Below are 21,208 nucleotides of genomic sequence, written 5' to 3'. Positions count from 1 at the left end.
GGGTTCAGAGATCACTGACCCCAGCTCTAGGAAAGCTTTGGGTGGTAACCCCACCCCTGCATTTTTCAGGTCCAAAATGGGAGCTTTCTTGTGAGAGCCCAGGGCAGGCTGTAAATGATGGGAGAAGCTGAGTTCCCTTGGGTCTGTGTCCCCAGAGTGCATGTGTTTTCAGAGCATGCATGTCCCTAATGTGCACCTGTCCTCAGCATATCTTCAGTCTATACAAAGCCTTAGTGTCTTGGTCCTGTTTGTTTGTTTGTTTATTTATTTATGCTTCCGACTTGTTCCACAGAAGATTTAAGGGCACTTACAAGGATACATAAAATTCAAGGAGAGCCTAAAAATTGGAAGTAGGAGAAAAAGGAAAACTTAGAGGAGGGAGTAAGATGGCATCAGGAGGTGCTGACAGAGGAGGTAAATGAGATGACCCAGGCATGGTGTGTCCGCTTGCACACTTGCTTGCACATTCACAGTGACTCTAGTGCCTACTGCCTTATCGGTGCCTTGTGGTGAGCTGCATCAAGAACTCAGAAGGGGGCGCCTACCTGGGCTCTCCTGGGACCCTGGTTCAGAGGCCACTATGGGTCAGGCCATGCCCTTGCCCCATCCAGGTCCGGCACCTATGCTGTTAGGAGCCCTTCCAATGGTGTGTTCAGCAGGATTTAGGGTCATGACCTTCAGATAGCCCCAACCGTCCGAGCCAGCAAAGTTCCACTGCTTAAAACATCTCAGATGGCCACACACCACTTTTTGAGGTGTGAATGGACACCCACAGAGCCTCACACAGGCCTGGGGCTGCCACATATCCAGTGACAGTGGACAGGCCCATCTAGGCTATGGTACCTTTTCTGTGAGCCTAAGTGTGAGACTTGAGCAAGATCTGCAAGGGGCTTCCTGAGTCCTAGGTGTGAATGTGGTGAGGTCAGTGTGTGTGACCTGGTATGCAAGGTCAAGTGCATGTGCCTGCTGCTGCATCTGTGCACTGGTACAGGGCAGGTCCCTTGGATCACCTTGCCCCAAAAGAGGCCCCTGATACCATGAGACGACATGGGCTCATCTTCTGGGCTTACCTTCATCTCTCTACCCTTATCTCCCACCCCTGCCATGCTAAGATCTCATGTTTTCACAAGAGCAGCCAGCCTGAGGGCCTCAGCAGCACCTCTCATTGTGATTGGGGCTGTCGTTGGTGCTGTCATTATGTGGTGACATCTTTAGCAAGTCTCAGCAGCACAGGACAGAATTCCAGCCTGTGAGGCCAGGAAAGTTGGTCCCTGCAGGACAGAATGGATCAGGGAAGGTGCTCAGGGCCTTGGGAGCAACCCTGGAAGGCGGTCCCATGAAAAGCCACCAGCACCCCACACTTGAACTTCCATCTTTAAGGAATGCCAGGATGGTCTGGCTAAGGTAGCTCAGGGCTGTGCAGACTGTGAGGGTGAAGGCTCGAGCCAAACCACAAGGCTGCTTAAGGGCAGAGCAGGAATTCAGACCCATGGCTTTTGGCCATTCTTGGCTGTCGGTGCAAGAGACTGGGAAGTCTCCTCTTTGGACAGATTCTGACCCTCCTGGCGCCTCAATATCCTCATCTGTAAGATGAAAAGCCAGCCGGCTGCTGACCACCTCCAGGGTGCCCTTGTTACAGTCATCTCCACCCCCAGGGCCTGACTGGTGGCTTTGGGGCAAGGTCAGTTTCTAGCCACTCTGGAGTCCTTGGGGGACCTGCCCAGCCCCTGAAGAAGGTTACCCACCTGACCTATCAGGGTTGTGAGGGGTGGATGGAGGTGATACAGAGAAAGCAGATTTTGCCCTTTTCTTCCTGGCCTCAATTCCGTCTCATGAGGGTACTTATGGGGGTGAATTTCTGCCAGCTCTGGGCTATAAGGACTCTGGGCCACAATGACTGTTTCATCTCAGATGAGAGCTCCATGACCCGTTGAAACCCACTGGAGCTGTGACATGATTGGGAGTCCCCCCTGGCCCACCAAGGGTCCACTGGAGCCTCTGCCCACCCTGGCTCCCAGAGCCCTTCACTCCCAGCCCACTGTCCCTGAGTCCTGAGAGGTGGGTAAAGGGGGCTTTACTTTAACCCATTTTACACATCCGAAGATGGGGTCAAGAGGGCGAAGGGGTTGAAGAGGCCAGATGGCAAGGCAGCGGCCCAACTCTGGGTCTGTCTACTTGGGCTGTTGTAGGGCAGAGGGGGCCGTTTGTCCTGCTGCGGGGGTAGGGTCCTTGTCCAAGGCCAAGCTGGGCCAGGGCTGCACAAGGTGGTGAACGGACTGAAGGGCAGGCCAGGCTAGTCTGCAGGCCAGAGAACTGAGCGGCAGTGGGGGCCTGGAACTGATGGCTGGGGTCTGAGAAGCCCAGTGCCCCAGGCACCTCCACTCACTGCCTGTAGTCTGCAGCCAGTTTATCTATTTCCCAGAGCTATCAAATGACGAGGACTCCATGGGTTATGTGCTGAGCCCTGTCTGGCCACACGGAGGACCTGTCATCACTATCCCCATCCTTCTGCAGTCAAGAGGCTGAGGAGTTCTGATGAAAGGAAGGCAGGGCCAACTGGATGGGGAGGCAGCGGGAGAGAGCAGAGCCAGGGTGGGTGGCAAGGGGGCCCAGACGCCGACACAAACAATCTGCTTCCCATAAACATGGGCGCCCACACCAGCCGGCCGCACCCGGCGACTTCTGTGAGTTGGGAAAGTGCGGGTATGTTTACTCGCACTCCCCCGTGCCAGCTGGTATGCTGGGCACAGCTTCCCTCCCAGCTGCCTCGACAGCCGGCGGCTTCCAACTCAGGGAGGGGGAGCAAACAGGGGCCCCTGGTTCTTGCCTGCAGTTTGGTTCACCTCAGGCTCAAATTCCCCACCCGATGCTATTCCAGGCCACATTGAGAGGATGGGGGCCCTGAGAGTCTCCATGGCTGGTGTCCATGTGGCTGTGCTGTGCCAGAGTTGTCTCCCCTGCTCTCCAGCCCATCTGAGTAGACAAAGGCCTGGAGGCTGGAACTGTCCAGGGACACTTGTCTGCAGTTCAGGCAACAGATGCCCCTCCAGTGGGGTCCATGCACTCCTCCCTCTACCCCAGCTGCTTTCTCAGTAGTTGCTTCTCTCTGGGGTGTGGTCAGTGCTCCAGTATCTCAGCACACCCAGAACCAGTGGATGCCAATTGCAGGTGGGTGAGGTTGCAGGGAACCAGTGCCCCATGGGCCCTGGGATATGTGGATCTCCATGCCTCAGATTCTCTGCTCTGTGAATTCTGTGAATACCTTGTCTGAGTGCCACTCAGCAGTGGCACCTACATGAGGTCGTGCATCATCCCCAGGAGGCCAGGGCAGATTCTTGTCTGTGAAGGTGTCTCCGTGGTATTGCACCACCCACCCCAAGGCCTGGGTCAAGCATCTCAGATCAAGGAGTGGTGGGAGCTCAGAGGCAGGGGCTCAGGGAAGCTGCTTGGGGAAAGTGCTTCTTGGGCAGGCACTCAGCAGCCCATGCTAGAGCATTAACTTGTGACCTTGGAGATACATCGTGGATGGCTTTGGTCCTGCAGCATTTGTTTTGAGGTACACAGGAGTGTGCCTCATGCTGGCATAGGCAGGCAGGGACACTGGAGTGTGCCCCCTCTCCAGCCCCCTTGCCCAGGGCCATTTGGGATTGTCACCTCTGTAGTAGGGAGACATCATTTGATTCTTTCTCACTCCAAACCTGTCCCCAAAGCATCCTCCTGACCACCAAGGGAGTCAGAATTTAGGGGAGATAAAGTCACAGACTGCGAGCTTCACATAGGCACACGGCCATAGGAATGCTGTTATCTAACGATGGCAGCCTGGAATCCAGCCACGGTGCTGGCTAATGATGGGTGAGTCCCTTCTCAGCATTCCTGACAGCTGAGCTGGAATAGTCCCTGTGGTGGGGGGCTCACTACTTATCCAGGTGTTGCTTTCAGGCTTTGGGAGTCCTGAGACTCCCAAAAGTGGGAAAGTTCCTCCCACTTCCGAGCTGGATTCTGCAACCCTGTTCACAGAAGCCATCAGGAACCTTGGAGAAAGGACCTCTCATTTTGGAGCTGGGTGGATACCATTTCCTTCTAGGACTGTTCTCCCCTGAGATACAGGCCTTAACACTGGAGGCCTCACTCAAGTCAGGCCTGGTGTAAATGGATAATCAGGATTGCCACAGTTTTCAAGTCAGTTTGGAAATTCGCATATGTTTCAGAGGAGCACAGGGCTACACCCAGGAATGGGCCATGCCCAGTGTCTCTGGTGGGTGGTGCCTTGCCTGGGGGCACATTCAGGGCAGGCCTCACAGGCAGGCTCTGCACAGGGGCAAGCACAGGGAGGTTGGCATAGACTGGCCCTTGCTTGGCTGGGAGGATTTGGTTTATTGTTTTGTGTTGGGTTTTGTGTCTTTTGAAAAACAAGAGATTGAGCCTTTTTATGACATGGATTTTACAGCGTAACGAGGCAGCGTAATTTCCCATTCTCAGCAGCAAGTGCACTTTTTACACTAATTGCATAATTAGACATAATGTACTAATTGCGGTAATGGATGACAGTCAACTAAACTTTTAACTTTAAAAACAGGGAGGCGTTGCTGGGGGTGGTGGTGGGGGCTTCAGGCCCCTGTGAGTTTTGTGAAGGTAATCCTGCTGGTGAAAGCTCCTAGAAGTTGCCTCTTGAGGACGAGGGACCACAGAGCCACCAGGCCTTTCTCACCTTGTGGTCAGTCACATATCCCTCCTTCCTGGAGGATCCCCCTGTCCCCACCACCTGGGTATCTGCTCCCCTTGCCCTCACACCCTGTCTCCCCAGCTTCTGTCCCCCCACAAGCCCCTCTGCAGCCACTGAGCAGTCCCTTATCCCCGCTTCTCCCAGCCTTTGCACCTGGCGCTACTGCTGCCAAGCGTCCCTCGTCCCTGTCCACCCACAAAAACCCCTGCCCAGCCTTTCAGACTGCTCAGATGTCCTCTCCCCTGGAAAGCCCTCCCCAGGCTTTTTCTTGCCCCCTATCACCCTGGAGCAGGCCAGCCTCACTCCCAAGTGTCTCCTGCACACCTCTGTCTGCTGCCACCTGTCTGGGCATCTGTCCCCTCTGGATAGAGAGTCCCAGGAGGGCAGGGACGAGGTCTGTTCCATCTCTGCTGTTCCAGGGGGATGTAAGGAGGTGGGGGTGGGGGAGGATAGTGCTATTAATGGGCCGCCCACCCAGAAGACCAGGCCAGGCACCCTCCTCCCTGCTCCCACACTGCTGCGTGACCTCCACTGTAGCCCGTGCAGGCTGATTGTAATGGCCTGGTTCTGTGTCTGTGATGCCCTCTAGAGAGAGCGTTCATCCCAGGCATTCTGTACTGGATATGAAGGGGAATTATTAATGGAACAACTAACATCACAGTGTACAAAACCTGTGTGTGACAGGACACCATATACAGCTGAGTGACCATGGGGCCACCCCGCCTGGGATGGTGGCAGTGTGGCATGGCCACTCAGGAACCTAACATGGCAGTTGGCAAAAATGTCAGCAGCTGATGAAGCATGTAACTGAGTGGCACGCAGCCCCCCTGCCTGGGCACCGATAGTGTGTCCTGAGGGCTCCAGGGGCCCCTTGCCCTACTGTAAGCCCTGTGCCAGGCTGGTGAGGGGCAGGCCTCAGCCCCCTCCTGGGGAGCTGCCAGTCACACACCCAGTCTCGTGGCTGGTGTGTCCCCAGAGCAGCCAGATTAGGGTTTTTGTGCACCCACCATGGGGCAGCCCCTCAGCCCCATCAAGAACTAGGCTATAGGGAGAGCCCTGAGGGGTGCAGCCTGTCCTGGATCTGTCCCAAGTGCTGTCAGTGGTAAAGGGTCCCCAGGTGCCTGGCTACCCCATCAACCCTCCAGTCTTCAAGGTGGATTTGCAGTTATGTCAATACCCTCTATTTTCTCACTGAGGCAGAAGGCCAGGTTAGCAGCCTAGAAGGGGTGGGTGAGGCAGGGGGCCCGGACCTGGCTCTACCCTGACTGGCTAGGGTCCTTGAACTGGTCACTACCTGTCGCCAACCCCCCTACCTCGTTGGCCCAGCTCAGGCTTCCTGAGCCACCACAAGCCCCCTAGCCACCCACCCAACATCCCTGACATGAGTGTAGCCCAGTCTGGCAGCTGACCCCGGCCTCCAACTGCAGACCGTGTGGCCTCTTGAGGTGGTTCCCTCCCCAGGGCTTGTTCATTTGGGTCGGGCCTCAGGAGGCCTCGCCCACAGTCTCTCATCCACTGGCTGCCCTCCCTGCAGGGGCCTAATGGGCAGTTAAGACTTTCACCTGGCTGCTCCCTGTGGTGAAATGTGGTGAGGGGATTGGAGCGCCAGTCTCCCCAGAGTCATGCCTTGGGGCTCAGGCCAGGGGTGCTGGAGCACCTGGCAAAACCCCAAGGTGAGCTGGGTCTTTGAGGAGACAGCTGGCAGCAGGGCCAAGCCTGCGTCAAATCTTTCTTGTTCCATTTTCTTTCTGATTTAATTTTCCAGAGATTAGGGCTGTTCACCTTCGCTGCGGAGAGGAGCCTTGCGTGCGAGTGCCTGTTTTGACTCCCAGGGTTGGGTGGGTGCTTAGTCGATTGGGCTGGCCCTGCCAGTCTTCCCCTCATTCCCTTCCAGCATGGCCCTCCCACCTTCCAGGGGCCTCAGTCTTTCAGCCTCTGCCTGCATCCGCCCCAAGCCCTTCAGGCCTGCCCAGTTCCTCCCTATGCCTCTTTTCCCATGGTTTTGCCTTCAAGTTTAGGGATAAAGGTGGGGAACAGAACTGTACAAAGAGTATGACCTAAAGCAAGGGCTTTGGATTCGACCCAGTTCAAACCCCAGTTTTGCATGTGCCTTAACCTCTCTGGCCTTCAGTGTCCTCTCTGCCACATGGGGATGATCAGAATGGACCCTCCTCAGGGGTTGTAGGAGATCAGTGAGGTCATGTGTGTAAACCACCTGCCCCAGAGCAGCCAGAGCTAACACTCGGGGCAAACAGGGCTGTTCCTGTAGCTTCCTTGGCCCTTCCTCCTTGCTTTTCCCCACTCTCCTTTCCCCTCTCCTTTCTCCTTTTCCTCTCCCCTTCCAGCTTCCCCCTTGCCCTAGGCAGGTTTGGTGGTAGCTCAGGTCTGGGCTCCCCTGCTGCTGACTTTCTAAAATGCCTTCTGATTGAGGCCTGCCCAGGTAACTTGTCCTGAGGCCTTTAGTTTCCTGTGGTGGCTGTCTCTATGTTCCAGGCATGTTGGGGCTGGTAGTTGGACTCCCCTCTCCCAGGCAGCTCTGTTAGGAGCTGTGGGAACGAGGCTGGCTCCCTTTGCTCCTGCCAGCATGCAGGCTTCCTGTCCAAGGTCACCATTCCTGCAAGGGTCCTCCAGGCTCGCCTCCCACTTACACGGAGCCATGGGGGAAGCAGGAGGCTGGGCAGAGGGTTCGGGGCTTCTAAGGAGGCATCAGCCCCCACGGCCCTGTGAAGCCCTAGGATGGAGGGCTGGCCGGACTTGCCCTGATGCCTAACTGAAGAACTGCTAGAGCTGAGAGAGGGTTGGAGCTGGAGCCAGCCCTGGGGGAGGGGAGAGGTGGAGGGGCAGGTCTCCATCACTGGTGGGATAGGAGTGCCCTCAAGGGAGGAGGGCACCAGCTGAGCCATGGTCACCAGTACATGAAACAAGGTGGGGAACCAGGAATTCCTGGGAACAAGGGGCTCCAAACAGACTCCTGAATTGTCCCTTGGGACCTCAGCCACCCCTGTTCTCCCTGTTCCTCAGTCCTCCCCAGCATCCCCACCTGGCTTCAGTCTGCTACCCTGTCCCACCAGCATCCTGGCACTCTCTGTGGGTTAAAGCTGCTGCCTCTCCCTCCCTATCACTGCTGGCACAGAGCTGGGGCACCCTGGAATCAGCTGGGCCCCGTCATGCTCCTTAGTCCAGCAGAGGTGGGGCTGTGCCGGCTGTGCTGCTGTGGGAGCAGTTGGCTTTTTCTAATTAACTCTCTGGGCCAAGGACATCAGCGGGCATTGCCATCCTGCTGTGGTGGTTGAGGCTCTGCATCCGGTGCACCCTGGCCTTTCTGTACTTCCCAGCTGGCCCTAGGAGCCAGGGCTAGAGGCTGGGGCTGGAGTGGGGCTAGTCTTGGGCAGAGTCTGTGCACTGGAGTTGCCCTGGGCTCTCCTGGGCTCCTGCTGGGCCTGCAGGTGGAAAGCACCTCCCTGGACTACATCAATGTAGAGATGACCTTTCTCCCAGGATGGGACCATCTGCTGGGCTGTGTCACTTAGATCTCCTGGGGATTTGGGGCTCAGCTCAGGGCCCACCCTAGAAGACAGGGACAATTGGAGCAAGTTCAGGGGAATGTTGAGGGGAGGGCTGTGGCACTAGGGGCTATCATTCGAGGACTGTTGCACCTCAAGGGCTCATTTGGGATTAGGGAGCAGGCTTGGCTGGCAGCGTGACCAGCCCCTGCACTTCTGGGATTCTGCTCTCCTCTCACCAGAAACCCCTTCCAGCCCATTTCCCTGGCCTTGCCCTAGAGGGGATTTAGATAGCAGGGCAAGGTGGAGGGGATGCAGGGACAGCGTGAGTCAAAGTATAGCTGTGGGAACTGGCCTGGGCTGGAGACCCAGAGGCCTGCAGGCACATGACAGGTCAGAGGGCTTGATGGAACCCAGACCAGGGCCGGCAGAAAGATGCTGTGGTGGGTCCTCGAGTAGAAATAGAACAGGAAGAAAACACGGTGGATGCATCCCTGGGGCCCGAGGGCTCATGCAGCTGCAGGCAGAAGTTAAGGAATCAGACCTGGGTCCAGCTGGCCCCAGAGCTCTGCTTTTGGACATAGAATCCAGCATATGCATTTGCCAGGTGTCCACTGCACACAGACATGGTGCTTGGGAGAGAGAGAAGGAAGCTGGCCATGGCTGTGCCCTATCAGTGGCGTCCCAGTGTCTAGGCTCCACCATTATCACCTCTGGGGCTGAGGCTAAGGTGTCAGAGACAAGGACAGGGTGGCTCAGTGTGGGAGACTGCCCAGACCGATCTGGGAGAACGGGGTGGGGCTGGAGGTGGGCAGACCCCAGGAAACTGAGGCTACCAGCTCAGGAATGGAGCCGTTGGCTTTGGACAGCCCCAAGTGTACAGATCTAGCAGGGAGAGAATGAGGGCAGGGAGGGACTATGATTCCATCTGCAGAATTCTGGTGATCCCAAACTAATAGCAGTAACAACAGCACAGGCTGCTCAAGGCATGGGTTTGCTGTCCCCAGCATGTGAGGTGGGTACTACTGTTCTCTCATTTAATAGATCAGTCATGGAGGTTCAGAGATGAGTGACTTTTGGCAGAGTCTCAGCTTCCAAGGCCTCATGTCACCTGTTGGTGCCCTGAGGTGTGGGCCTGCCACCTAGAGACCCGCTCACTCTGCAGCCCCCTGATCCCCAGCACAGTCACCATGCCAGGCTGCAAGGGGCACCCTGGAGCCCAAGAGGAGGGACTCCTGGACTTTCCCAGGAGAACCACATGGTCCTGCCTCAGGTCCTGGGGCTGTACACAGCCATGGACAGCCCAGACTGTGGCTGCACCTGGTAATGACCTTGACAGAGTCTGAGGTATGAACTTCATCCCAGGCCAGGAGAAGCCAGGCAGCAGTGCCCCCTGCTGGTGCAAATGGGTCGGGGCACCACTCTCCAGAGGCATCGGTGGATGTGGCTGAGACCATGGCCACACACACCCCAGAATGATGTGTCAAGGATGGGTGAAAGCTGATGGGGGATCTGGCTTTGCCACTCAATCGCCTGGCCTTGACCTTCCCTCTCCTGTTTCTGTGCCTCAGTTTCCCCAACAGTAAGGTGCTAGGCTCTAGGTTCCCTGCCTTTCCTCAGTGATCCTCAGGGTCTGACCCCTCCTCACCCTGTGTCTCTAACACTGTCTCCCTCTGTGGACGTCTGTCCTGAGGCAGGGCCCAGGGACCCAGGGAACATCCTGGCCTGGCACTCACTCGGGGCCTCTCTTCTCCCTGGCCATGTGGCCAGGCCTCAAGTCTTGCCCCCTGATAGCCACTACTCTGCGGGAAGGAGCGACTTCACCACAAATTATTTTGTTCTAAAAGAAGGACAAAAAGAAAAGAGAAGCCGGGAGGGATGGGGGTGGCGGGAGGAGGAGAAGATTGCCTGAGCCGGCTTTGTGCGGTGCTTTAACCCCTGGACTGCCAGGCACTGGGTAGCGGCAGAGCAGGGGCTCCAGCGGCACCCAACCCCCCCACCCCATCCCCCTGTCAGATGACAAGGTCTTATCTCCCTGCCTTCTCGCTGTCACTCTACCGACCTTATCTCTCTCTGCTTGTCTGTCTTTCATCGGCTGCCTCTCCCCCCTCCTTATCTCCCCTCATCACCTCCTCTCTGTCTCTCCACATCCCTCCACTTCTGCTCAGCCTGGTGGCACGGCTCAGTCGTGGCAGCCTATTCTGTGACCTCTGGTAGTGAAGGAGCCTGTACTTGGGGCACAGACCTCCTTGGGTCACCTGAATGAACACATGGACCCAGTCAGGCTTGGAGACACATGCAGCAGTATATGATGCATACAAATGCGCACACACACACACACACACACGCACACACACACGCACGCGCACACACCCAAGACCCAGCCATGAACAAAGACACTTGCAGAAATCTGCTCCTAAGACTCACAAGCCCCTGGGGGGTTAGAGACCCTAACCCCACTCCAGCCCCAACACGCAGGCACGTGCACACAAACGGATATGTTGAGCCATCACTCACACACACACACACACCCCCCATCAGATTTACACTGCCACATGCACCTGCACACAGACTCACCCCCCTTGGAGGAAGGCTGGGCAGATTCATTCCCCCCAACCTGCCCCTTCCTCCCTGGTGCCCATTCCCCATATTCTGTGCCCTGAATGACAGAGGAGCCCGTAGGATTGCCCAGAGCTCCTGCTAGTTTCTGCAAGTGCCCTGGGGCAGCACCCACAAAAAAGGGTCCAGATGCCTGAGCAGCGTGGAGGCATGGCTGTGTGTGTGCCCATGCATGGGCGTGAGCATCTTCTTTTTGGGATGGGGTATGTGGTGTGTGCTTATTGACTCCATCTCCCCTCAACCTCCTGCCTCCTCTCCAGCCCACTCTTCCCCTCTGCTATTCACAGTTACCTTGAGCTAGTCGGCGGGGGGGGGGGTGCTGCTCATGACCCTGAAAGGGGGGGGCCCTGAGGCCCAGAGAAGGCAGTGACAACCCCATCCCACCAACCACAATGACCAGCCTAAACTGGGCCCTCATCCCAGATGCAAGCTACGGAGCCCCTGGCCTTGCCCTGCCTTCAAGTCTGTGGGGGCGCTGGCCTTCCATGCCCTCTCTCAGAGGCCAAAGACAGGGTCTGGGTGCAGGGGAGGACTGTGCTGAGGTGAGCTGTGCAGAGGGGTATGCAGGGCCCATGGCATGAGGACGTGGGACCATCTGGTCTCACCCCTGGCTTCTGCTTCCTTCCAGATTTACAAGGACAACCGGAACCTGTTCGAGGTACAGGAGAATGAGCCTCAGAAGTTGGTGGAGAAGGTGGCAGGGGACATTGAGAGTCTTCTGGACAGGAAGGTGCAGGCCCTGAAGGTAGGTGTGTGTTTTGGGGGCAGGGGGGCGGCACTGAGGGAGGGCCAGGTGGAGAGGTCCTGTACCATGAGGGCAGTGTCCTGAGCCTTCATCACGTGGCCCTCCTGAGTTCAGCTGGGCCAGCATCAGCAGGGCTGTGCCCACGTGGAATGTGGGCAGCTGCGGCAGGAACAGGATGATACTATCTGGAGTAGTTGCATGAGAGGTGGTGGCTTGGAGTCTTGGGGCTCTGTGTGATCCTGAGGCTGGGACTGGGGCAGGCCCTACCTCTCCCTCCTTCCGGGCCTAGGGTTTTCCCATCCCTCTGGGTCCCCAGGTTTGTTTATGGGTGGTGCCCTGGATGGGCACCTGGCCAGGATAGTGACCTGCTGCTGGTGGAGTCTGCCCCTGAGGTAGGCTGCAGACTCTCTTGGGGGGAGTGTCGAGGGGGCTCTGCAAGCCCCACAGAGAAGGCCACATAAGGATGGGGGCTGCTCTGCCCATGGCTTTGAATGTTTCTCTGCTCCCCCATCTGGGCCTCTATATTCAGAGAGGTTGTGCCTGTCAGCCTCAGACCACTATAGTTCTGAGGGGTAACAGGAATGCGCTGGGCTGCCGTGACAAAGCAGGCAGACCCCTGGCACTCAGCCCATCCCAGGGAGAGTAGGTGGGATGGGGCTTCTCAGCTGCCAAGTGACCAGGGAAGGTCATATGTAAATGAGTGAGAGGCATCCAAGCTCCCCCCAGATCAGAGGCATACCTGCAGTTGCTCCAGCCTGTGTCAAAGACAAACTAATCCAATAAAAAGGAACGAAGCTGGGCATGGTGATGCACACCTATAGTCTCAGCTACTCAGGAGGCTGAGGCTTGAGCCCAGGATTTCAAATTCGAGGCTGCAGTGGGCCATGATCATGCCACTGCACTCCAGCCTGGGCAATAGAGTAAAAACCTCATCTCTTTTAAAAAAAAAAAAAAAAAAAAGGAATAAAGTCTCCTGATGCATGCTTGCTACAACATGGATGAACCCAAAAACATTATGCTAAGTGAAAGAAGTCAGTTACAAAAGACCACATATTGTGTGATCCCATTTCTATCCAGAATAGGCAAATTGTCCATTTGTCTGGCAAATATCCATTTGTCCAAAATAGGCAAATCCATAGAAATGGAAAGTAGTTGCATGGGTGCCTGGGAAGGGAAGGGATAGGGAAGGCCTGCTAATGGGTACAGGGTTTCTTTTTCGGAGTGATGAAAATATTCCAAAATTAGATTGTGGTGATGGTTGCACAACTCTGAATATACTAAAAACCACTGAATTGTATACTTTATTTGGGTGGATTTGCTGGTGCATAAATTGTATCTCAATAAAGCATTTTTTTTAAATGAGCAAGTCTACACAGGCTGTGCCCAGGCTCAGGCCAGGGTCCTGGCTGGGTTAAGTCAGGGTGGCCACCCCAGCCTACACCCTGCCATATCCAGTCCCCAAGAGAGAACCAGAATTTCCTTCTCCAGGAGTTGGGCCCTGCTGTCCCCCATGGGATCCCCTGCCTGTCCCTATGTGACCTGGGGCCATGAAATAGGTGGAGACTGCTTCTTGGGGCCAGCTTCCCAGAGAAGGTGGACTCTGAGGACCTCCTACCCAGAGGACCCAGAGCAGGGCTCCACCCAACCTTCAGGATCTCCTGGACATGAGTGTGGGAGACAGCGGGGAGCAGGCAGAGCCACGCCTTCTGCAGGGATAGCAGCCCATTACGCTCGCCTCTCTCAGCCAGTGCATCGTGCCCCACCTTCTCACCTTTCTGAACTGGGCGTGCCTGGATGCCCTCCTCCTGCCTTTCCCTCGTTCTCCGACCCTGTCTCCGCCCCACTTCCTTCCAGACCCCTCATTTGCACACTACTTCCTAGCTTTGCTGCCCCCTGTCCAGTTTACAAATGTGGGCACCCAGCCCTGAACTTGTGTTGGAACTGTCTGATAAATGCTGGAAGGAACAGCCCTCAGGCCTTTCAGCCTGCCACTCAGCCAGGCCGGCACAGCAGGGGTGCTGAGTGGTGGCAGAGACAAATTCCTGACCCGCCCTCCATGCGTGGAGCCCAGGGCCCAGCCTTCTGCCCAGCCCCTTGGGAATCACAGGGCTGGGGTCTCTTTCCAAGCCACTTCCCCCACCCCTAAAGGAACAATCAACTCCAATAGCTTGGGAGGAGCAGCCAAAGGCCTGAGGTCCTGGTCCCAACCCTCTCCCTGCACCCGCCTTGCTGGACTCTGCTATGTGAGGCAGACAGATGTCTCTCCCTTCCACTGCACCTGCAGCCCAGCCATGGCCTGGGACAGTCGGCACTAAACAGAAATTATTTTCTTTTCTTTCTTTCTTTTTTTTTTTTTTTTTTTTTTGAGACAGACTCTCACTCTGTCACCCAGGCTGGAGTATAGTGGTGCAGTATTGGCTCAGTGCAACCTCCATCTCCTGAGTTCAAGTGATTCTTGTGGTTTAGCTTCCCAAGTAGCTGGGATTACAGGCGCCCACCACCATGCCCAGCTAATTTTTGTATTTTTAGTAGAGACAGCGTTTCACTATGTTGGCTAGGCTGGTCTCAAACTCCTGACCTCAGGTAATCCACCCACCTTGGCCTCCCAAAGTGCTGGGATTACAGGCATGAGCCACCGCATCTGGCCCAGAAATTATTTTTTATGAGAAATGTTGGGGAAAGGCATGTACTGACCAGACAGACACTCACCGCGTGCTGAGTCTATCATGCATCATTCTCACAGCAACCCGGAGAAGGAAGCCCTGGCTACTCTCGCTTCACAGAGGGGGACACAGGGACTCAGAGGTGCCATGCATCAGGCCACGATATGGCAGAGCCAAGATTTGAACTCAGGTCTCCCTGACTCTGAGCCAGCCCCTTGACTCCCCCACATTATTCCTGAGGCGTGCACTGAGCCCATAGCCCGTGGCCTCCCAGCGCTCCTGGGCAGTGAACTCCTCCTGCTGCAGCACCCCTGGCTCTAGACATACGAGATGCTTCTGCCCATATCCCCAGAGGAGGGGGAGGACCACCCTTCCCCCTGCTTGGTCCTAATTGTTGAAGATGAGCTTTGGTCTTAATTATGTTTTAAATGTGCTTTTAATCAAGTCCTGGTCCCTTTCTCCTTTTTCACATTTGTTTGCAGCCTAAGTGTATATGGAGGGAGGGCTGTTGGGGGACTGGACCCCCACCCCCCACTACATTGTTCCTCTCTCCCTGGACCCCATCCAGTAATCCAATTTAAATCCTTTGCTCTGGGCTGGAATTCTAATTGGGGGCTTGCAAAGAGGGAGCTGAGCAACACAGGACGGAAGTTCATTGTCTCATCTAATCAGGGACAATCAGATGTTTGTAATGAGTTTCTCCAAGCTGCAAAGGGTGGTTGCTGGGGCCAAGAGTCAGGAGGGAGCAGGCCAGATCAGAGGCCTTACAATGCAAGCAACCAGCATCCCCAAGTCTGGGAAACAGGCCGGGCCCTCAGCTTCAGAGACATGGAGGGGTACCTGTCTTGGAACTTTGACTACCTAGGGAGATGGGGGCCTCTGAACTAAGGCCCACTCTCTCAGAGTCTTGAGTCCCAGAAGGAATAGGGAGGTGCCTAAGTTCTTATAGCAGACTTGGACCCAAATCAGGACTCTCCTGCCCTCCCAGCTGGGTCCTAGTCTACAGCCTGGCTCTCGGGAAGACCACCCCCTCATCGTTAAATTCCTCCTCCATCTGTTCACCAACATCCGCCAATGGCTACTGTTTACCATGCCCTGTTCAGGGCTGGGGGTGCAGTGATGAAGGACAGGCCCTGTTTCTGCCCTTGTGGAACTCTCAGTCCAGTGCTGTCCCAGGCCTTAGTTTCTCCCCCTATGAAATAAGGACATGAGCACCCTCCCTGCCCAGCACTTCTGGTTTCACAACTCCAGGGGCGTCAACTTGTAAAGACCACAGTGTGAACAATCCCTTGAAGGTTGTGCCCCTGCAGCACCATCCTGTGCTGTGTGGCTCAGAGGAGAGGCCATGGGGGGAGGGAAGGTACTGCCCAGGATTAGGTGAGGGGTGACCCCAGTGGGAGAGATTCCAGCCTCCTCTCAGGGACACAGCCAGGGGTATCGAGGCTCAGCGGGCTTGGTTCCTAGAGAAAGGGAAGCCCAGGGCTAGGACAGCAAGGCCAGAGCAGGTTCCAGAAGGACATCAACATGGTGGCTAGAAACCTGCTTTCCAGGAGGCCCTTTTGCCTCCTTCCTCAAACAAACCAGAGGTGGTGGGAGGCCCCGCTAGGAATCTAGCACCTGGAGACACCAGCCCCAGGCTTAAGCCCAGCAGCACCCGTCCTAACATGCCTGTACCCCTCAGGTCCCTCCCATTGTCCTAAGGGTCAGACCTTTGCCTTAGTGCAGCATTTCTGAACCCTGGTTGCACATTGGAATTGTCTAAGGAGCTTCTAAAATCATGGCACCCAGCTTCTGCCTCAGATCAAGCGCATCAGATTCACGGGGGGTCGTCAGGGGTGGAGGGGCGGGGCATCAGGATGTTTTAACGTGCCACAGATGATTCTGTGTAGATTCAGAGTTCAGGGATATTTTTTTTTTTTTCGAGACGGAGTCTCGCTCTGTCGCCCAGCCTGGAGTGCAGTGGCACGATCTCGGCTTACTGCAAGCTCCGCCTCCCAGGTTCACGCCATTCTTCTGCCTCAGCCTCCCCAGTGGCTGGGACTACAGGCACCTGCCACCACGCCTGGCTAATTTTTTTTTTTTTTTTGTATTTTTAGTAGAGATGGGGTTTCACCGTGTTAGGCAGGATGGTCTCGATCTCCTGACCTCGTGATCCGCCCGTCTCGGCCTCCCAAAGTGCTGGGATTACTGACGTGAGCCACCGCGCCCAGCCAGAGTTCAGGATTTTTCCCAGAAAATGGTCGAAATCTTTCCTTCCCAGGATTACTGGCCTCTGAGTGCCCACCAAGTGCCGGACCTGAAATAAGCCTGCATGCTCTGTATTGCTCTGAATCCTCACACAGGTCACTGGGTTACTCTCCTCTCTCTATTTTACGTTTGAGGAAACTGAGCTTCAGAGAGCTTAAGCCACTTGCTCCAGGTCTCACAGCAAAACCAGGGTTTATTTATTTAGGAGACAGAGTCTTGCTCTGTCACCCAGGCTGGAGCACAGTGGTGGGATTTCAGCTCACTGCAACCTCTGCCTCCGAAGTTCAAGCAATTCTCATGCCTCAGCCTCCCAGGTAGCCGGGATTACAGGTGTGTGTCACCATGCCTGGCTGTTTCTTTGTGTTTTAGTAGAGCTGGGGTTTCGCTATGTTGCGCAGGCTGGTCTCGAACTCCTGGGCTCAGGCAACCTGCGTGCCTCGGCCTCCCAAAGTGCTAGGATTACAGGTGTGAGCCACGGCACCTGGCCAAAACCAGGGTTTAAATCCAGATAGTTGGGCTCCAGACCCCACAAATGGCTCCCCAGCCACTGCCCTCCTCTGTGCTACCATTAGTGGCCATGTGGTGTTTGCTGTCCAGAGTGGGACAGGGTCGAGGGAATAGGAGATGGGACACTGGTTTCCTCTGACAGGGGCTTGCTCTCTGATGACCTAGTGACCTTGGGCAAGTCCCTGCCCCCTCAGTTTCTTCCTTGGGCAGTGAAGACAAGACACTGAGCACCCCTCCCACACCCCCATGAGGCTCAGATGGATGGGAGGGGGCGGCATGCAGTTCTGGCCTTGGTTCTAGGGGCTCCAGTGGGCATTGTTCCCACCATTGGCAGCCTCTCTGGGGAATGAGCATCATTTAAAGAGTAAAATTAAAAACCCTTCTGCACACAGCCGCCCTGCTTTTGCTGCTAATGGCCACTTAACCCAATTAAAGTGATGCATTGTTGGCAGTGTGACCGGGTCTGTTCAGGAACTGGGCTCTGGGCTGGGCATTCAGAGGGGCAGGAGGTGTGAGCCAGGGAGGGAGTCAGGGACTGTGGGGCAGCAGACCGCTCCCTTTGTCAGGAAGGAGACCATCCTACCCAGCTCCCACCTCCTTTCTAAAGCCTTATCTAAAGCAGGGTGTCAGCCTCGGCACTGCTGACACCTTGAGCCGCATCCTGCTTTGCGGTGGGGCTGCCTTGTGCACTGTGGGATGTTCAGCAGCACCCTTGCCCTCTACCCACTAGATGCCAGCAGTACACCACTCTCCCAGTTGTCATGACCAAAAATATTTCTAAATACCGCCAAATGTTGCCTGGGGGCAAAGTTGCCCCAGTTGAGAACCACTGGCCTAACGGGACAGAGACGCAGCCATGAGAGCCACAGCAGGGAAATACTGGGGGCCTCGGAGAGGTGCAGGCGGAAGGGCCAGCAGGAGAAAGATCCCTTCAGTCCAAAGAGGTCACAGGAAGGCTGCCTGGAGGAGGCAGCAAGATGTTGGGGAAAGTTTGGCACTGAGGCAGCTGGAGGCCAGTTCAGCTGGGTCCACTGGTGCATTCACTGACGAGGGTGAGACAAGCAGGTTGGCCCCTGGAGGACCAGGCCATGGGTGTCGCCTACTGCCAAGGCCTGGCCTGGAACAGAACACGAGTTCTGCAAACTGGTGAACATTTGTAGAACAGTTGCCAGGGCTGTGGCTCTGGGTTGTGGCTGGGGGCTCAGCCTCTGGGATCTGACTCCACACTAGGGAAGCTCTAAAAGGTGCAGTAATGGTGGATGGACAGGCAGGAAATCCTGTGGCATTGACTGCCTCCTCCCACCCTTCTCTGGGCAATTAAAAGGTGTTTATGTGGGGCTGGCGATGGCTTCTGCCTCCCCTCCATTATGAACATTAAGAGATCTTGACCCTTCCACTCTCCTGCTCTGGAAAGGAGTCGCAGACACGTGGAGCCAATTAGGCGCACGCGTGGGCGCTAAGCGCCCAAGCAGCCTTTTCTCCCTGATTGCAGCGTTTACAGCTGATTATTCTCCCCTCACCCAAACAGTGCTGCTGCTTCCTGGCAAGTTGCCGCCCACAGGAGCCAGCTGGGGGTCCCCAGGGATGGGGGAAGCATTGGGGATTGGGAATCTGTTGGACACCCATTGTGTGGGCACCCTTGGGGCCCTCCGCCTACAGAGGGAGGCAGCCAAAGAGCTGGCCGGCAAGGAGATAAGGAAGGGACTTGGTGGTGAACGCTAGGAGAAACCAGGGAGCATGCAATGGCAGAGCGACCACCAAGGAATGGGCGTCAGAGAGGGCTCCTTGGACGAGGTGGCCTGGATGTCTGTGGAAGGGACAGTAAACCCAAATGTCCCTGGGGTCAGCGTGAGCCTTGGGCAAAGACGCTACCCCCAACAGCTGGACATGAGTGTGGGGACGGGCTCCCCTGCCTGCATCTCTGTCTGGCAGTCGAGAATCCTGAGACCCCTTGAAGGCCTCCAGCTGGGAGCTGGTCTCCCTGGGAAGGTCAAGGGAGACAGTGCAGGTGGGACATGGCTGGGGCATGGCCAAGGGTCCTCAAGAGAAATAGTCATTCTCTTGTCTTCAGTCACCTGCCTGAGCTAGTGGTGGTCAGACAAGGGCCTGGCCCAGCCTGCCAGGCCTTGGGAAAGGTTGACTTGTGGATTTGGGGCTGAGCTTCTCTGGCCCCTGAAACTGCTCCGTGGAGCAGGCCCTTCTCCTGGGACCTCCTCCAAGATGCAGGGACCTCAGGAGGGGTCAGAAGCGCTGTGATCATTCCTGACTAGCACCTACTAGTCAAAAGAAGGGTCTAGGGGGCTGGTGTGCAACACCCCTGAGGCCCACAGAGCCTGATGGGTCAGCCCCACACACCTGTACCCAGCCACCGAATTCTCCCTAGTGGCTGAAGTTCAGAGGAAGGGATTGACTGCAGGCATGTGTCGGGCCTGGAAGCTCAACACCTTGGGTGTTGTGACTGGTGTCACCCCACCTCCTGTGGGGACACCTTGGCTGAGCTGCCCCAGGCCCAGCTCTCACTGCAAGAGCCCGTCCCACCCTACGGCCTTGCTTTTGATGCCAGGTGCCTCCCCTGGGAGTGCCATGCAGCCTCCCTGGCTTTCACTTGCTCACTCAGTCATTCAGCAAACCTCTGCTGCCCCAGCCTGGCCCTAAGCCAGGTGTGATTCCAGTCTCTACTTGCTGTGGGGCAGAATGCCCGTTTTACAGATGAGAAAATAGAGTCTGAGACTAGATGTCAACCCTGGTCACTGCCTGGGTGAGGCAAGGTCACAGTTCCCCTTGCTTACCCTGGCTCCTGAGCCTGTGTACCTGCCCTCCCACAGCTCCCAGGGATTGGGAGGAAGCAGAGTGGTGCTGACTGGGGCAAAGGGGAAGGCCAGGGGAGGAAGGGAAGGTGAGAAAGCCGGGTGGAGGGCAGAGCATGAGCAAGGGCCTAGAGGCAGGACCTCGACTGGGGGTTGCTGGGGAGCAGCTGGAGAGGATGGCCAGTCCCACTCAGAGAAGGCTCCAAGTGCAGGCTGGGAGCTGTTGCCCTGAGTTTCCTTTTTAATACCCTTGCACCTCACCTCCAGAGGAGAGGAATCCAGAACAGGGAGATGAGAGTCCGTTGAATGGAGAAAATGAACCCCAGGGAGGGAGATGTATGTGTCCCCACTCCCCAGAGAAGGCCTGCGTAGAGGGAGGATCCCCTGATGGTGCCCACTTCTCCGGGGGTCCCAGGTGGCGAAGGGAGCAGATGCAAGGAGGCGGAGGGAAAGGGCCTGCAGGTGCCACAGGGACAAACCGGCCTAATTTAGGATCAGAGAAGTAAGAATTTTAATTGAGTTTTAATAGTGTCTGGCCCTTCGTTCTGAAATCCTCGTGTGCGAGGCTGGGGGAGGGTAGGTGCATGTGAGGAAGGGCGAGCCAGTGGCCAGGATGATCCCTGCCCTCGGGCCCAAACTTCAAGGAGATGAAGAACAGGCTGTGGGGTCCCAATGTGCAGAGCAGCTAACATGGGACAGGCAAGTCTAAGAAGACAGCCTGGAGGAGGTAGCATTTGAGCTGAGCCTTGGAAGGCAAGTGGAATTTCCAAAGATAGAAGAAAGGAAGAAGGAAGGCATCTTAGTAGAGTTCCCAGCCTGGGCACTGGCTTAGCAGTGAGAGTGAGCAGAACTGACTCAGGCTGAATCCGCTGAGATGGGAGTACTGGGGGCTGGGAGGGGAACCTGGAAGGTTTGGCCTGGGCATCAGTTTCCACTGCAGGGGAGAGGGTGCGTGGGGGTGACAGAGGCAGGGCACAGGGTTCTACGCCTGAGTTCTGGAGTAGTAGCTGCATATCCACAAGCTTGGCCCTGTAGAAGCATGGCCCTGGGAGCGGCCAGTCACTTCTCTGGCCCCACTTTCTGTGCCTTAAAATACATAGCGAGCGATGCCTGTCTGTGGCAGTGGGTACCTGTGGGAGGTACCTTGGCTTACAGGGGTGCTGCTGGGGAAGGCCAGTGCTACAGACCCAGGTAGGGGGATAGGGTGGCAAGAAGGCCCTCGGGACCCTCCTAGACCCTCAGCTGTCTTCCCCAAGCTAACCCCTGAGGTTTCACTGGCTCCAGGTGCCATGGTGACCCGGGCAGGGGCACCTGCGGTTTTCCTGGAAGAGACTCCACCTTGACCCTGGCTCCTCCTGTCCTGGGATACTAGGTGCCTCAGGTTCCGTTGCTTC

The 21,208-nt window shown here is 56.2% G+C and overlaps 1 protein-coding gene across 4 annotated transcripts in view; it reads left to right on the top strand.

Moving 5' to 3' along the window:
• CACNA2D2 (calcium voltage-gated channel auxiliary subunit alpha2delta 2) overlaps positions 1-21,208 on the top strand; it is a 141,471-nt gene that overhangs the window by 57,874 nt on the left and 62,389 nt on the right. For all 4 annotated transcript variants that reach the window (XM_055382497.2, XM_055382496.2, XM_055382495.2 and 1 more), the window contains exon 3: positions 11,474-11,590. In XM_055382497.2, coding sequence (XP_055238472.1) covers positions 11,474-11,590 — 117 coding nt within the window. The remainder of the gene's footprint in view (positions 1-11,473; positions 11,591-21,208) is intronic.

Source organism: Gorilla gorilla, chromosome 2 (assembly GCF_029281585.2).
Source record: "Gorilla gorilla gorilla isolate KB3781 chromosome 2, NHGRI_mGorGor1-v2.1_pri, whole genome shotgun sequence".
NCBI lineage: Eukaryota > Metazoa > Chordata > Mammalia > Primates > Hominidae > Gorilla > Gorilla gorilla.
The sequence above is the reverse complement of the archived record's forward strand: the minus strand, read 5'-3'. Positions and strand labels throughout refer to the sequence as shown.